Raw genomic sequence first — 17593 nt, forward strand, 5'->3', positions numbered from 1 at the left:
TTATTAATGCACCACCCATAGTGTGTCTAGATCCAAGCATAGGTTCCAGAAAGAGAATTAAAAATATATGAAATAGTTTCTGCAAGAAAACAGGTCTAACTAATTTCCTCTGTGTCTTTGTCTCTCCTGTGCATTCACCTGCTTCATGGAGGAGCGGAGGAAAGAAAGAGGACGAGGGAGGAAGAGAAGTAGGAAGAGAGGCCATCAGAGGTCTTCTTCCAAAGCGAAGGGAGGTTCTGCAGACGCTCTGCTTCTTGAGACAATCCATCTCCACAGACTGAGAGTCATCAGGGAGAACACCTGCACTGCACTGCTCTGTACAGAGCTCTGCCTGCATGCTTGTCTTCCCGAATGCAGCAACATCTGGCAGAGGAGCAAGTGTATTAAAAAAAAAAGAACATCTGCACAGCATCAAGCAGCCAAGTAAACAAACAGCCCTAATGAAAGTGGTAACAGTTCCCAAATACAAGGGTGCATTGTCGACCACCTATTTTCCTTTAATTAAAGGCATATTAAGCACTGGCAGTGTTTTCTTCTGAGCCCATTGGGGAAAATTACAACAGCTCAAAAGACTGCTCACGTGTGTCTCCATATGCTTAACAAATAACACATAATGGGCAGGGATATGCTGGATTATGCTTTACACTTGAAATATTCCACAAGACAGCAATATAATACGCACAAAAATAAGCATTTATGCAGAAATGAACTGTTTGTTACACATAGCAGTGTATACTTAAAAATAAATGTACAGTATAGTGATGCTCTTTCATCAGTGAGCATGCAACTATACTACAAATCAAAATACTGTGCAGTGTAACATGCACTGGCATTGAAAAACATCGGAAATTCAATGTAATTAAACTTGAATGACATAGTGTAGATGTAAATCCTTATACACACCCATACATAAACACACACATACATAAAAAACACACAAAGCACACACTCCTTGTCTCTCGTTCCTTTTCATAAAAGAGCCCCGGGACATAATACAGAATCCCTCCAATGCAGCACAGTTCCGACTGCACACTTGAGTAGGAGTGCATACTGTAAGTACACATGATTGGCCTATAACAGTCATGTGACTGCAGACTGTGATCCCCTGTGTTAGGTCACAGTAATTGACGGTTCCATATGGTATAGATCAGACGTAGCCTTCACCACGCATTCCTCTGTCACAGAGGCCCTATGCTATCTACAAAAAAAGTGAGCCAATCAAACAAATATCTGGTCATTCAGAATCACACATTGTAGATACCTTTCCATAAAAGATGGGTTGCCATGTAGAAAAAAAGCTATGCTCATGTGAGTTTTTTTTTTAAAGCATTCTGTGGTTTGATTGACAATTTATTGTGCCTTATCCAAGGTGATATGGTACTATATGGTTTGTTTGTGGTAAGATTGAAAGGATAATATAAACACACTCACACACAGGCTACTGATAAGAACAGAAACACTGCTGCTAGTCCATGTTGCAGAACCAACATCCTATTTTAATGGCAGATTATTAGCTTGTTCTCTTACGAACGTGCACATAGAGTTGTACTGTGGACTAACCATGTCATTGTAATAAGCTTAATAATCCTAAATCTCCATAGTATTTCCAGAATCCAGAATATATCTCATATTATCATACCATAATTCACTGCATGTTTCTGCCTTCACTGCATGCTGTGGTTATAATGTAGTCCTATACAGTGAGACAAAAAAGAGCTATGCTATCTTATAAATAAACCACCGTATACGATCCTAACTTTAATACACCTTTTTAGATTGGAAGAATTTGCATATGTCTTCCTTTCTTTTGTTAATAAAATTGTGTATTTAAGGACAAATGTTAAATAAATGTTTAACATTAAAAGACAAAACTATATAGCTACATGACAGTGTGCCCTATCATGACAGCCCAAAAACCACCACTATAAACCACCCTAAAAATTAGACCACAGGGATGACCCGGTGTCTTTCTAATATACATGAATTATATTTAACATACTTTGTTATTTTTACATTTAAGCCCATGCATCCCTCCCCTGCCGGTCCACTGACCTCTGACCCTCACTGACACTGTGAGCATTGAGGGATTTAGGATCACAGCACTGGTTTATTTTTAGGGCTGATGCATTTTTACACAGCTATACAGTTCCAGGTAAAAGGCTTATTTTAAAACCAGCTCTGGAACCTGTCCACAATTCATGAGTCATCCAATGTGGGAGTTTATACAGTCCGAAGTAGGCCTGGTAGGCCCTGGAAGTTTTCACATCAAGCTCTTACTTAAAGACTTGCTTTCCACCGTAAATTATCGCGATACTTGTCGATTAGTTGATTAAAGAGCTGTATAATTATCATAAATAAATAAAAACTTTAAGCTAGTATCCAAGTTTCATGTCTTAATAATAAATACAGGTCCATTTCCAAGAAATTTACCCTTCCGTTTATAATCTAAACTGGGAAGTAAAAGATAAATGAACTACTTATGTAAGGTTAACCGAGTAGTAAAGTTAAGCAAAGTTAATAGGACGAGCGCGTGCTTGGTTACTAACAGTGACGTAGGTACAGTTTTAAAAGGCAAATATTTATTTATTTATTAAATTTTATTTTAAGTTAAAGAAATTTGTTTAATTAATTCGTTAATTTGTTACAGTGCTGATTCCCATTTACCAGCGCCAAAGTTGTGGGCTAAAAGAAAAAAGGCGTACTGTCTCTTTAAGGCAGCCAGCCAGTCTCTTCGTATTGATCAATCCACCATTTTCCAACACAGAGCGGCGGCAGTGCTAACACAGCTCCGGCAGCGCGAGAGAGAAGAGAGCCACCCCTCTACCTGGAGAGGAAGCCAGGGACCGGGGGCAGTCATGGCAGCGAACATGTACCGGGTTGGAGGTAAGGTGGAGGGGGTAGTATTTTAAGACCTTCCCGTAATTTTTTATGGCGGACTCGTCATGATTAACGTCGGTTCTTTTATGTATTTACAGCGTGTGGTCCGTCTTTTGCTTCCCTTCTTTTATTTCCCTAAAGCTAAAGAGCCTTGTGCTTCACAGATGATGATGATGGTGACTGTGAAGAGGAGGATGGTGATGAAGAGTAGTGGTTCTCTTTACAAAACTGCTCCCCGGATTTCCTCGCTTCTTTTTGCGTTTTTCTTGCAACTTAGCAAACAAGTACTTTAGTGCAACGATGCACTCTGAGTAACATGCATTGCGCTTCTATATATTTTGATGTAACGTAGTGGATATTCTAAAAGTTTTGCGTGCCATTCAGCTACAGCCCGGACTATACGCTCACAGCCATAAGTAACGTCGTAAGTGCTTTAAGTGTCCTGCAGAAACCTCTCAATGCTCACAAGACAGCAGCAAGGAGTTCATGCTTTTAAAATGCAGGAAAGGAGTGGAACAAAAAGTTAAAGACAACACTTTACATGCAGGAACCACTAAAATTCTCAAAGCATGCGTAGAGATCCGTTTTACACATTTATAACCAGTGTGTCTTCGCTTCTTTTGTGCAGGCAATTCAACTTAATACCAAATTAAAATTCCTGATTTCCCCTCCCACTCATTTTTTCCCTGCATATGTTCCCCTGATTTACATCCCGTAGGTACTGTGTGAAAATGAAAACACGAAAACCACTATAGCTGCACTGTATTTTAAATAGAATGTGCTGTTTTTGAGGGGGTTTGCAGTGGAGATGCATAAAAAATGGAGACCTTTTTAGATGGTGTCTTCAAAAAACTTCAAATTTAGCTGTCAAAAAGTGTCACCACACAGAGGTTTGATATGACAACTGTAATGCAGATGGCAGTCCTAATCATTTTCAGGACAGTTTCTTTATTCTTTCTCTATTCATCCACTTTAATGTCTTTTTGGGCTCTGTGGCCATTTGTCAGTAGAAAAGGGAGGGAAAGCAAACTGATTATATTTTTAAGATTATTAAGTACTAATGTCATTTGAAATATGACTGGTGTGATTGCAGTTGGCTTGAAGCATGCATCAAAAATAGCCTATGCTGAAGATAATGGCATTGTTATTTAGTCAAATGAAACAAAGCCTACCTGAGTGAGAGCTGGATTATGTTGGAGCAGGGTAAAAAGTTAACACTTTACCAGCCAGATGTTACTTAGTTTAGTATTTCTGTTTACGCTGTCAGTCTCTTACACTGACATACCAACCAGTTAAGCTTGTACGTCTTGTTTGTAGCACACTAATTTGCAGTAAAAAAGATTGTTTCATTTATTTCACATCTACCTCGCAGCTTTAAGGTTGTGTAGTTTGACTAATTTGTGAAATCTAATCAATCAGAATGGATTAAACATTTAATGCTCAGTCATCAAAGCAAAGTTGATTACTTTTTTGGAAAAGTGAAAAAGTAAAAAGTAAGCTCAACCTTCATAATTTAATTTAAAACTACAAAACATAATTTAATAAGCATAGTCTTAATTTGTCCTACAACCACACTTCTAGTTTAAAAAAATAAATAAAATCACAGTTCTAGTTTGGCCTAAAAATAGGCCTCATAATTGACTGAAGCTTCTCCAGGCCAACACCAGAACAAAGCAGAAGCCCACACAAAGATGGCTGCTGCTTTGCAAGACAATGCAGGATCATCTTGGAAAAGCAATGAGTCCCCTTGAATGAGCAGTGGACAAAAGACAAAAGGTCTTGATGTCTTTGTTTTTACCATCCAGGCCACAAGCCACTCTTCCGGTGCCTGCAGCACTTCTTCCTAGTGCTTTCCCTCATGTGCAGGAAAGTGTTGGTAACTAAGTGTAGGCTATACGATAACTTTTAACCATTTCAGCGGTTGGAAGACTTTTTTATGAATGCAGTGAAATTTTAAAAAAGCCTCTAAGACTTGCTGACGACTTGTTTTCCCCAAGTGAAAACAACGCTTTCCTGAGATTATGATGTTCTAAATTTGGTTGTCAAGTTGTATAGAAAGTTTACTACAATTTTTGCTAGTGGGTATTCAGACCTATCTTTGAAAAAAGCAGACAGGCTTTTAAAACTGTGGAGCTTTGATGTTTTTAGTTAATATTGCAGTAAGTTGCTTGGTGGTGTTCAGCCAGGTTCAGTTTTTGGCCAGGTGATCCTCTGTTTGTTTCTTTTAAAATGAATTTGTACAACAGGCTTCTGAATGTGGACCTACTGTGATAGAGATGTTCCAAAATATAGCAAAAGATGTCCTGTTTGTATTTTCTCAAATGGTGTTGCTCTGGTCAAAATATATTTCTACCTAGAATGAGGAGTGTGGGTTTTATTCCCCCATCACCTGCATCGGAACTGCAGTATGAGGCCATATCCGAGGATGTTATGATCATGAAGAATGATTACAGGATGCAAACACTTCTTCGGTCGTCATATGGGTAGAGGTCTGTTATTTAAAGAAATAATTGGAAAATACGGGATCCATCCTTTAAATAAGAACTTGCATTGAAATGTTTGGATTGTGACAGCTCTTGCACAGAGTTTGCAAAATGTGTTGCATTGTTTACTAACTTAAAAAGTGAGAAACTTGGGTGTTAATGCCCACATTTCCTTTGGATGGTGAGGATTTTCTACAGTAATTATTCAGAATGTGCCTGAAGGTGTTGCACTGTTTACTAATCTACAAACTGACTAAATTACAAACTTTGACAGTGCCCACACTTTGTTTGGCTCATGGCTGGTGTTAATCTCCCACGCTGGCAGTTGTGTCTCTTGCAGGGTCTGGTGGGTGTACTCGCTGAGTGGCGAGCTGAGGCTTCTTTGCTTCAATCCTGCCAAGTTCAGGACAACTAGTTGGACAGATGCATGACAACCTTTTTACATCCATTCAGCAAAGGATCCCCATCATTGTGTTTCTGAGGGGGTCAAATTGCCCGAACGCCCATCACAATAACCCCTGTTTGCTAGCTTCCTAGTATTGCCTATGGACTTAAGGGTCTGGTTGTCTAAACTTCACTAGAATGAAATGTTTGAGAAAAGAGTGGAAAAATTTGCTGATTTATCGCATTTGTTAAGTGCAAGCTGCAGTGGCTGCTGCAGTATGATTGCAAGGTGTCATGGGAGTTGTGATCTAATTATTATAAGATCAAATCCATCTCAGCCTTAACATCACTGCTGACTTTATGCGAAACTGCTTTTTAAACATTTTTTATTCCTCTGTGTAAAATATTATAATATGTCAGAAAAATGAGCAGGACGGGATATGAAATTTTTGTCTCTTTCCTGCTTTTGCCAGGAATCCTAGCAGATACTAGCAGGCCAGGTAGATTGTATAGACTGTATAGAGGTGTATGCATCTGTGCATACAGCTGATCGTACTTGATTGTGAGTGATATCAAAGTGTGAAAATAAGGTGCGAGTTTGACTTTAGGATATTTAATTAGCTTCTATTACCATAGAAACCTTCATCCATACTATGGCAGTCTATCTTGTCTGCGGTTGCTGCTTCTGACAGCAGACACACCTGTCCGTGTGACTGCATGAGTAAGCATCGGATGGGGTGTGAGCTGTGGAGGTCGTGTGTTTGCTTGGACTAACGTGGGCAGATGTTCATGCTCTTCCTCTGCTGCCTCTCCAGCTCCCTGGAGAAAAAAAAAAGAAATATGACTAAAGTATGCTGTACTACGTGTAGACATTGAGTTCTCTAGAGATGAGTTTGAAGCTGGAGCACTTTTTGAATTTGAAATAAATTGCATCCTTTCATTAAGTTGAAATATTTGGATATGCCGTGGTGCAGCTTTATTGGGGCTAGCATATTGCAGACTAAATAGAAACAAAGATCAGTTGGTTACTGCGTTGTTGGTTTTTCTGTCACATAATCACAGTGTTGGTAGAGCTGTCTTTTAGGGATGTACAGGCAGACTTCCAGCTATCGTTTGAAATGTCTATGAATTTGATGATTAACCACGTAGTCTGTAGAAGGTCAGAAAATAGTCCCATCCCAGGTCATGGATACACGAGGAGAGAGGTGTAACTTTGATTTCAGTAGTCAGTGAGACGTACCAGAAAACACTTACACAGAATCAACAGTCAAATTTGTTTAAAAAAAAAAAAAAGGTTCATACCTTTTACTAGGTATGAACAAAGTTTTATGACTGCTTAATTTTAGACTCTGTTTAAAAGTGCCGACAGGATCAGCGAGTCAGGGTTAGAGTACTTGAACGATTGCTGTGCCAATTTATGTTCTGGATACACTAAGGCAAAAAAGGAAACTGCAGCTGTACTTGTCTACATCTTCACTACAGTAATGATCCCTGTTAAAATTGTTTTGAACCTCTTGCATCATTGCAACAGTGCGGTTTTCTTATTATGTTTCCCACTTCAGCTGTTATAAAGTAGATGATTGGCTGTGGGGAACTGCTGTCTCTTGGTGTTGGTCACAGATTTCGGTTCAACATTCTTGTATCCTCTTTGTGATGTCTGAGATCTGTAGAAGCTACAATCAGAAATGTAAAGAATTTAACATGTTAATTTGCTTTTTGTTAACTAATCTAATAATTCAAATGGCTAATCACAGCAGCTTTAATGTACTACATAAGTTATAATATGCTAATACACAGATTCCCAGCTGTTTGTCTCATGACTGTGCCTACTCAAATGCCTTTAACTAGGAGTGTGTTGCAGGGTGTGTCTCTGAGCTGTTTGACAAGTGATGTTCCCTCTGGGATTGCTTAATTTAAATTGCTTTAAGAAACTCTCAATGACAAAGTTGTTTAAAAACAGAGATTTAGGTAATAAGATGAGCATAGTGTTGGTGAATTGTACTTTCTGGAGGGCATATTTAACATAATAAACCACTACGACTATGTAAAGCAGTTTATCGATGAGACCACCATATTATATTTTATTATTATAAAATATAGTTTTCAGCCAGAGCTGTGGGATTTGGACTGTAGGCCCTTACAATGTGCATCTTGGATTATCCTGGTCACCTTAACCGAAGTTTACAGTGAATGTTTGGATACAGGTTATTTTGATTGTAATTCGCACACCTGTTCCACTTATTTTAGATTTTGCCCACCTTATCTCTTTCTGGTTGATTATTTATCTCATGTTTTCTTTCTCTCTGTCTCTCTCATCATTGCGTCTCTGCCAGTCTGTCTCTCTGGCCTGGTTTGAATCAGCCCAGCAGACTCTCTCTTTCGGGGCTCAATAACGTGCCTTGATTGGCTCACAGAAAATTTGACTGCACTATGACATCATGGCCGCCGGAGCCCGCCGATTGGCTGACGCTGAAAGTGGGGGATGGAGAGCGGGGTGGTTGTACGCGGGCTGATGTGACGGGAGGGCTGATGGGAAAACGAGAGACTGATGCTGCTCATTGCCTACAGGCTCTCTCTTTCTGTTGCTCTCATTTTGAGTTCCTCTCCAGCTTGCTCTCCAACAGGCTTCAGCTCCTCACATGTAGAAACTCCAACATTCAACCAGGCTGTTCTGGACAGTCACTGAGCCATTTTCCTCCCATGGTTATTTTATTACAGTTCTTTTTTTCTTCTTCTGGAGGTGGCAGGAAGGGACACGGGTTGAACTTAAGTGTTTCCATTCTTGGTAACTTAAATTTCCGAGCCAGGAAAAAAAGAACACGGTGAGCTTTGCCCAAAGTCCCACCTTCTCTAAATGTAGCGGGAGACGTGCTGTCACCAACCAAGGGGGAAAAAAAAAATCTTAGCATGTAGTGGCGATTCACACCCAACACCACATCAAACCGAATGTTCAACATGTGGTTCTGCTTCATTTTCTAAAATGGTTATGACGCATTTTGGCTCCTGATTAATGGGTCCCTCTGAGCTGGTGAGCGTTTGAGGGCCGCAGCTACACGTCATCATTTCTCCCCACGCTTTGTCAAGAGACTTGTCCCTATTTTTTTTTTTTTTTTGGTAAGTTAGGATTCCTCTTGTAAACATGGACATTTTTTTTCCTTTTCATTTTTTTTGCAACAAAGGAATTTTCTGTTCTCAGTAGTAATTCACGTGATGATTAGTTGATTGATTATTTACAGCATGGCTATCACAGCGTCCCACAGCATAAGCTGGTGTCCTGGAATTTTTTGTTTCCTAATCAATAGTCCAAAAAGGAAAGGGTTTGTTTGTTTATGTAAATAAATTTAAAATCCTTTCTAGCCAATTTCCCTGAGAAAAAAAGAGCCAAAGCTTATAATTGAATCTAAATAAAAGTGTATGAAATAACTAATTGATTCATGGCTGCGCTACAGTACAGCTTGTTCTGTTATAGGCAGGTAGGAATAATGGCCGCAGCAGTCAAGGATTACTTTCATTATATTCTGAAAATTCTTTCATCGAACATTAAATGATTTCAAACTTTAAATGAGAAAATATGTCTTTAAAGACATTAAAACCGAAATAGATATTTCACTTTCTGTGATGTAAGACCGCATGTGAAAGGCGTAAGTCACGTTTCAGAAGCTAAAATATGTTTCAAGTATTATTAATTTATAAAAACTGTTTCTGATTAGTTTAATTAGCTATTCAGTTTCTGTTCATGCTGAACAAGTTTTTTATATTTTTTTTGTTCAAGGATGACTTGACCATGCTTAATAAAAGGATAGTGTCTTGGTCACTTTCCCGCAGTTTCACAGCCAATCTGGTGATCACAACTAGTCACAAGCCAGTTTCTTCAACCCCTGACCTCCGTGCTGCTGACTCACATGTGTGTCTGAAAGCGAGCAAGTCGGATATCTCGTCTTCATTTTCTTTCTCAGTGTGCCGCTCAATTTCAGCTTGGCCTATTTGATATTCAGCAGCGGGACGGAGATGTCAGAGTGGCAGCGGAGTCTAGTAACAAGCTGTTACAGGGTGAAGAGTAGACAGGCATGATGTGACGATCTTTTCCCATCTTGTAGCAATGTTCAACAGTAAAAAGAGAGTTGCTGGAAGACGCAAGTCATAAAATTTGCACTGTGTATGCCTTCTGAATTGCTTTTGCTACTTGGAGGAAGTACTAAAGTTTTACATCTTCATGCAAATGATGATTGTTCAGTGGCTTAATGCATAGAAAATTTTTTCAAGGGATTAAATAAAATAAACGTTATCTGCCAACCGTAGCTCTGGAAATTACAGTTATCTTGCATTACAAAACTTCTGACTGGGCGTGAACCCCTTGTATTCATTTATAAGTGTGGGTGGAGAGAAGAATACCAATAAGCATAGTGGAGCAAAAGGTTTTCCAGTGGAGAAGTCAAGGTGTGCCCCCTATGCAGATGCAGTGGTTGCTTTGCATTATTGTCTGTTAAAGATTAGCGTGGGCGAGACAGTCTCTGAGATAAACTTTCAACGTTTGACTGTTGATTATTGGAAATGTTACAGTCAGCAGACATATTAAATATATACATGTCGGATGTGAAGTCATTGGTAGTTCAGTTTATTTTGGTTGTCTGTGAATTGTTAGGAAACTGTTTTCACTCAGGTTCCTCTGAGCCAAAGACAGTGTCTTTAAATGCCGTTTTTTCCTGAACAGAGTTGCAGTTAAGAACACCCAAGACGAGACTAAGAAATTCTGTGAATTAGTACAGATTAGTTTGAAAACTGAGTAAAGAGAAAAAAACATAAAAAAAAACACTATTAAACTTTGTTCATACTGTCGTTCATGGGAAGGAGCTCTCAGTATGCTTGTCTGGTATTCAACAGGCAAAAGTTTGTTTTGTATCCTCGGTGCCCTATGACATAAATGCATCCTGGCCGTTGCATGGGGAGTACTGAAAGCATACAGTATGTTTGCAGAAACACATTAAATACTGCAATTTATGCATGCCAGGCATACGTATGAAAATAAAGCTCAAGACAGAAAAGAAAATGCAATGCAGAGAAAATGAATTGCAAAAATAATTCTGTGTCTTGCTGTCTCTCTGAGCACCCTACCTTCACCCAATAAGGACCCCAGATAAGTAGTTGCATAAATGATCAATGAAACCTCAAAGAATTCAGTGTTGGAAGTTCTAGCATATAAGCTCTGCAGCTTTTTGTGTTGCAAAGCTTTGAAGAGATTCTATATCCAGTAGTGAAAGCTTCATTTCCTGCTTGGATAATGTGTGTTGTGTAATCCATCTATAGGTTGTTATGTAGATGGAAACATGATATCATCTTACACAAAGTTACAAAATGCCTTTCTAGTCATACTTGTCATTAGTTTAAAAAAAAAAAAAAAAAAAAAAAAAGCCAAATGAGTCATCTGGACTGAGGACGGGGAGGGAGAGGCAAGACTGAGAGTAATGCACTGAGACTACATTTACGATTTCAGCAGAAAAAAACTTTATCAATGTCTGAATAATTTATTCAGTTGGTTTTCAAAGATGATGCCTAACAACTTTAGAGTCAAAAATGGAATATCATCCATATTGGTTGAACTGTTTGGTTGGGCAAAACCATTTGACCAACCACAAAACTGTTTGAAAGCCACCTTTGGGTTTTAGAAGGAAGCTGGAACAGAATAGCTTGATGAATGAGTCTTAGATAATTGTTTTAATTGTGTTTACAATGTTTTGTATGAGGATTTTTCCTTTAACTGTGGCACTTATTATTGTGCGGGTTAGACTTTGATGTCGTTGCAGATTATGGGTGTGCTAACAGGATGGGTGCATGCCTAAACCAGTTAAGTGTTGGACACAGGAGGAGCAAGAAATGAAGGCAAGAGTCAGTGTATGTTGCGGTTGTGCTGGTGGAATTTTGGGCGATCTCTGGCCTAGTCGGTCAAGAAGACGGGTCTTAGGGGAGCGTGGGGGGATGGGAGGGGGCAGATTTAGGGTGAAGGGAGGATAGCTCCAGCTCCAGGCAACATACCAAGTGTGGGGTATAATCTGACAGCACTCAGCCAAGACACATGCAGGGCTAAGACCAGGCACCCTACCAAGACTGGGGCCTGTGGGGACATCCTGGTGAGAGCTAAGCCTCCAATGGGCTTGGAGTGGTGCCAGGAGCAACACACACACACACACACACACACACGCATACACGTTAACACAAATGCATAGTAAATCCACACACGCGTGGTAAAGCCTGTGCAGTGTCTCTCGTACACCCACACACAAATGCAGACACACTGCGCATACAAACACCGCCACACATGGGGAGAATGAATGGAGCAATAAGACAAAGAAAGCATGAGGGCTGAGGAAATACAAGGTTTGCTATTTGAATGGAAGGGTTGGAGAGCCAGTTTTGTTGTTTATGTGTGAGTGTGCATTAGCACGTCAACATCTCATTCTGTCAGACTTCCCAACTACAACAGCAACCGCTGTGTATGAAATTAGCCTAATCGGGTTAAATCAACATTTTGTGTATGTCTCTGCTGCACTTTCCTCTTGACTAATCAAGCTGTCGTTGTGTGGTCCAATTGGAAATTGCCCTGAACGTTTGACTGACCTCACATTGCTAACTGACACTTCTTTGTCTTTCTCTTTCCATTCCCCACTCTGTTTCTCTTTCTGTTCCTCCTTCTCCTTCTTGCTGTTCCTCTGCAGATTATGTTTATTTTGAGAACTCGTCCAGTAACCCACTGCTGATCAGGAGGATAGAGGAGCTGAACAAGGTGAGTGTGAGTGGGTGTCTGAGGTTGAATTTATACCCTTGAATGCAGCACATATCCCAGCACGGATATTAATGTCTCTATCTCAACCATTCAAATACACTTTAATGAAGGCACATTTTAACTAATATTAGGTGCTTTTTTTGTATATTTGAGTAAAAATAAATAAATGTATCTTGTAATGTAGAATAGTTTTGCCATTAAAATCTATTTTCATTAGCTGTTTTGATATCTGAAGCTACTTTATACTTTCTACAGCTTGTTCAGTGCAAAAACTCCTCTTAGGTAGGAGGGGAATATATTAAACTGCCTAATTATTTTTTTCACTGTACATGTGTTATTTCACTTCATAATTTATTAGAGTGAACATAACATCTGAACAAATTGCACTTTGATTACAATGCAAATTTTGGTTTGGGAATTTTGAAAAGAGGCATGTAATGATAGGCTGATTTATTTATTGAGAGAAACAAAATCATTATCTGTGCTGAAGTGTCCCAGCTTCTGAAGTGTGATGATTTGCAGATTTTTATTGTGTATGCAACAGCAAATAGGCTTTCATTCAGCTTCAGACTTACAGTCATTAAAAAAAAGAAAATACAGCCTCTTAAAATTATAAGTTTTATATATCAGGGCATCAGAAAAACTTGGTCTTTTACAGGTCTTAAAATTAGGTAAATGTAACCCCAGAAGAAAAACAACACATATTACACCCTGACATTATTTAGCAAATATTAAGCCAAAATGCAGGAGCAGCGTGTGGAAAGACTAAGTATGTGCTAACTGTGTCCACAGGGATTAAAAGGGGAAGTATCAGCCAGGTGCTCCTAATCAAATTCACTTGATCATCATCAAGTATGGTCACCTCTATAAAAGCAGAAGCTTTGTCAGTTTTTTGGTCTGAAGGATTCAGGTGTGTGTGTTAACAGTGCCAAGGAAGAAAGATGTCAGCAATGATCTTAATGAATCAAATGTTGCTGTCCATCAATCTGAGTAGGGTTAAAAGTCAATTTCCAAACACTTTGAAGTCCATCATGCGACAGCGAGAAAGATTATTCACAGTTGCCAGTCTACACTAAAGTGGACATCCCAATAAACTCGCTTCAAGGTCAGACCATGTAACGCTTGGAGGAAATGCAAACAACCCAAGAGCCATATTTAAGACACTATATAGGCTTCAGTAATTGACTGGACAAGTATGGCTTGTTTGGAAATTTGCCTCTTATCTTGAACATGGCTTGGGGAAGGAAAGTCACATCAGAACAAATCGCCAGGACTTCAGGAACAATATCATTTGGACAGATGAGACCATAGTGAGACAAACTGTCAAGCACGGTGGTAGAAGGGTAGTGATTTTTGGCGTGCTGTGCAGTCATTGAGTCAACTCCTTTTGTATACCAAAGTATTCTAGAGCCAAATGTGAGGTCATCTAAAGCTTGGCTAAAATTGTGTCACCAGGACAGTGATCCCAAGCACACTAGCAAATCTCTTCCAGAGTGGCTGAAAAGTGAAAAAAATCCAAGAGATTCAATGATCCAGACAAAGCCCAGACCTCAGCCTGATTAAAATGCTGTGGTGGGACCTTAAAAGAGCTGTGCATAAATTAATGCCCACAAACCTCAATGAACTGAAGTAACACTGTAAGAAGAGTGAGCCCAAGTTCCACCACAACAATGTGACAGACTGATTAAGTCGTACTTAAAATGATTTCTTCAAGTTATTATTGCTAAAAGTGGTTCTTAAAGCTATTGAATCATGGTGTGCAATTAGTTTTTCACACACTGCTTCTGCATTTTGGCTTAATTAAATAATGACACATTGTAAATGCCATGTGCTGTTTTTCATCTGAGGTTAAATTTACCTGGTTCTTAAGCCTTGTTATGGACTACATTGTTTTTTTTTTAATGCCCAGATATGTAAAGCCTTAGATGGGTGTACTGTTAGTGTGTTTTTGCACAATGCACTACTTGAATATGGGATGCTAGTCTTGACAAATTCTACAGACTAGATCTTAATGAAAAGAGAAACCAAATGTTAGTAGCAGATTTTTATTATACTTTTAAATGTATGATTTATGTGTTTCATATAGTAAATGGTATGTTTTTATTCAGCATAATGCAGTAGTGAAAGCAGTATTGCGTTATAGTGTCACATTAATGATGATGTTGCTGTTAAGGTGTTGGGTAAATCCCAGCCTGTTATTTGGTACGTTGTTCAGTTAAAGAAGCAGAAAAAGAGATGTCTCTGTAGACTAGTTACAGGTGCCGGCTGTCTGTCCCCTGTTCCAGGCCTGTGCTGAATAATATGGAGAGTGTTTAATGTGATTGACACAGAGCTCAGAGTCGGCCTTCTATTCTGTCTGTCACTGTCAGTCTCTGTGCTCCTCGGGGATCTTTGGGTTTCTCTTCCATACGGCCTGAGATACTGGTTTAGAAAATACAGTGTCTGAGGGAAAAAAAAATCCATTGATCAAAACTGATAACTGATCAAGTTAACCGTTTAGTCTGAAAATCTTTGTGCATTCTAAAGTGCGCCCCAACAAGCTGCAAATCAGTTGGTTTGCCTGCTGATTAAAATGTGAAATAAATATGCAGTGTATAGCTTTCATGTAACTTGTATGCACATTTCGGTGTCTATTTATGATACTATTGTGAAAGAAAACTGTATATTTCACTGTTAAAATCACAGATCTTACTTGGGCGTGTTGCTCAGGTATATTAACAGCAGCCAAATTATATTTGAAGCCTCATCATTTTTCCCAACCTACTCTGCAGGATGCTCCATCATTCTGTATACACCAGTATTTCTTGTTCTGCTCTTGAGGTACTGTGTGAGCTCCAGGGCCACACCACCCAAAACCTGCATCAGGTGAAGTGCTGGTTCTTGTGCCACCTCATGGAGGCTACAGAGCAGAACAATGACTGCTATGAGCTAGCTGCAAGTTGGTGGATTTGGAGTCTCCCAGCAAGACCAGAGACAAGAGAGGCAGCTGATTGTGTTGCTTAATTATTTGTTGGTTGCAAAGTACTTAGCAAGTAGAATATTTGCAATGGGGCACATGCACCTCCAAGAATATCTAATTCAGTATGAAACACTCCTCCTTATTCTGCTGTCCTATATTTATACTCTGATCCATTAAAAAAAAAAAAATCCTTGATAGGCCTTGTTTTTCGTTTCTTACACACAAACTCCAATGATAGTGCTGACCATAAATGGCTGTAGTACAATAAATACAGTTCTTACAGCTTAAATGTGCACATACATCATTTATGAAGTGATACTGGAAATGTTAAGATTAACTGTGGTTCATGTGGTTCACTGTGGTATGTGCTGTCACAGGGTGCTGTGGGAGTTTTATTTTTTTCAAAACTTTCTTCATTTTCAAAGAAATTTTTTTATTTTGCAGCCATAAATGGGCCATTTGTCTTTCCTCTGTTCTATGGCCTTTTTTCAAAAATGGAACTGGAAAATTGGATTTTAATTATTTGATGATTGGGAAAGTAGAAAGTCTGCAGAGCTGAAGTGTCTACAGAATGTAAATCTATGTTAGGTGTTCACTTTGTTTGTCATCCCTTCGTTCCTCATACAGTACACAATAAACTCATAAAAAAGTTAGTCAGTGCTCAAAACTTAATGAATAGTGATTTGAAAAAAGGTAAAAGCTATAACTTGGTGTCTAAATTATACTTAGTATCTTTTACACTTTAAATAATCTTACTAGGAGTACTAGTTTCTGTTTTTAGGTAGTATTCAATAAAATATTGTCATGCAGATTCTAATTTAAAAACAGTTCTGTGTGAAAACATTTATGTAGGAATTAATGTAAAGGGAAAAGAGCTGGGCTTGCACAGACAGTCCTCATCACTGCAACACATGATTTTTTTTTTTTCTTTTTTCTTTTTTTGGAGGATTGCTGTGGCCACTTTGTTCTCAGGCAAAGTTAAAAAACTAGCCTCAGTTATGGGTTTTTCATCTGTGTGCGCGTGCCCGTGCATGCGCGTGTTGGTTCTCTGTGTGAGGCACCACTTGTTGCCATGGTAACGCTGATTGTCTCTGGTTTGCAGACAGCCAATGGGAATGTGGAGGCCAAAGTGGTGTGTTTTTACCGGCGCAGGGACATCTCCAGCACACTCATCGCTCTGGCAGACAAACATGCAAGTGAGTGACCGACCATAACCCAGCCAGCCAAAATCATGCATCAAACAAAACTGCCAACCAGGACATGAAACATTTCTTTCTGACAACCCTCTGCAGTCATTTCGCACTGCAAACTTGTGGTACTTTCGCATCCAATCAAACAAGATTTCCCTGAACAGAAAAATACAGCTCTGCTTGTTGTTTGGCTTGATTGTAAGCTTGTTTGCACTTCAGATTTTATCAAGGGGTGATACAAAATTGAACTTTGTTTTCTTTTACCAAGCTGGTCCAGACTTTAGCCCCTCCTCTGATAGACCTACTTGCAGAAAGCATTGGATAAGTTATGTATATCAATATGGTAACATTTGGGTGAGTTTAGTTTGTGCTTGAATATGCTCCTGTCCTTCAGAGCTTGGAGCAATGCTGCTTGGGATCCATCTCAGGTGCCTTTCGTATGTTTTTTCTTTTTAAGTTCTGGCTACCAGGAAGTTTCGTCTGAGAGAAGCGCCTTCAAGCGGTGGTTTTAAAAATAGGGAACAGGAAATATAGAAGCCCCGTCAGAGGGACATAGAATGTGATGGTAGCTTTGATAACAGTAAAAGAAAGTAGTGTAAATGAAAACTGTTAACAGGTAACACAAGTATGTAATTTAAAGGCCAAACTATTGAGACTACTAGGTCACGTCCCTCGTGGTTAGTTGGAAATTACGCCTTCAGGTCACTGCTCCAGAGTGCTCCAAAGAAGAAGAGAAGGATACAGGATTTATTGCCACTTAGAGATATTGCTTTTGGCATGACCACCTCTTCTTCCATATTACCTGTTTACCTGGAAAATATGGCACACTTAGGAGCAATCCTTTGATTTTCTGAAAATCGACAGTGCCCCTTATGATCCCGTGTGCCTTATGTATGAATTCTGGTTGTGTTTACTGACCTTG

The 17593-nt window shown here is 39.2% G+C and overlaps 1 protein-coding gene across 2 annotated transcripts in view; it reads left to right on the forward strand.

Moving 5' to 3' along the window:
• The first annotated feature begins 2720 nt into the window (after window positions 1-2720).
• The window catches only part of mta1 (metastasis associated 1), a 45150-nt gene continuing 30277 nt past the window's right edge, over window positions 2721-17593 (forward strand). The window contains exons 1-3 of one of the 2 annotated variants that reach the window (XM_085143420.1): window positions 2721-2883; window positions 12455-12522; window positions 16584-16677. In XM_085143420.1, coding sequence (XP_084999546.1) covers window positions 2856-2883; window positions 12455-12522; window positions 16584-16677 — 190 coding nt within the window. In that variant the 5' untranslated portion in view covers window positions 2721-2855. The remainder of the gene's footprint in view (window positions 2884-12454; window positions 12523-16583; window positions 16678-17593) is intronic. The other variant, XM_085143418.1, reaches the window with a different exon arrangement.

This window comes from Neolamprologus multifasciatus, chromosome 19, assembly GCF_963576455.1.
Source record: "Neolamprologus multifasciatus chromosome 19, fNeoMul1.2, whole genome shotgun sequence".
Lineage (NCBI taxonomy): Eukaryota > Metazoa > Chordata > Actinopteri > Cichliformes > Cichlidae > Neolamprologus > Neolamprologus multifasciatus.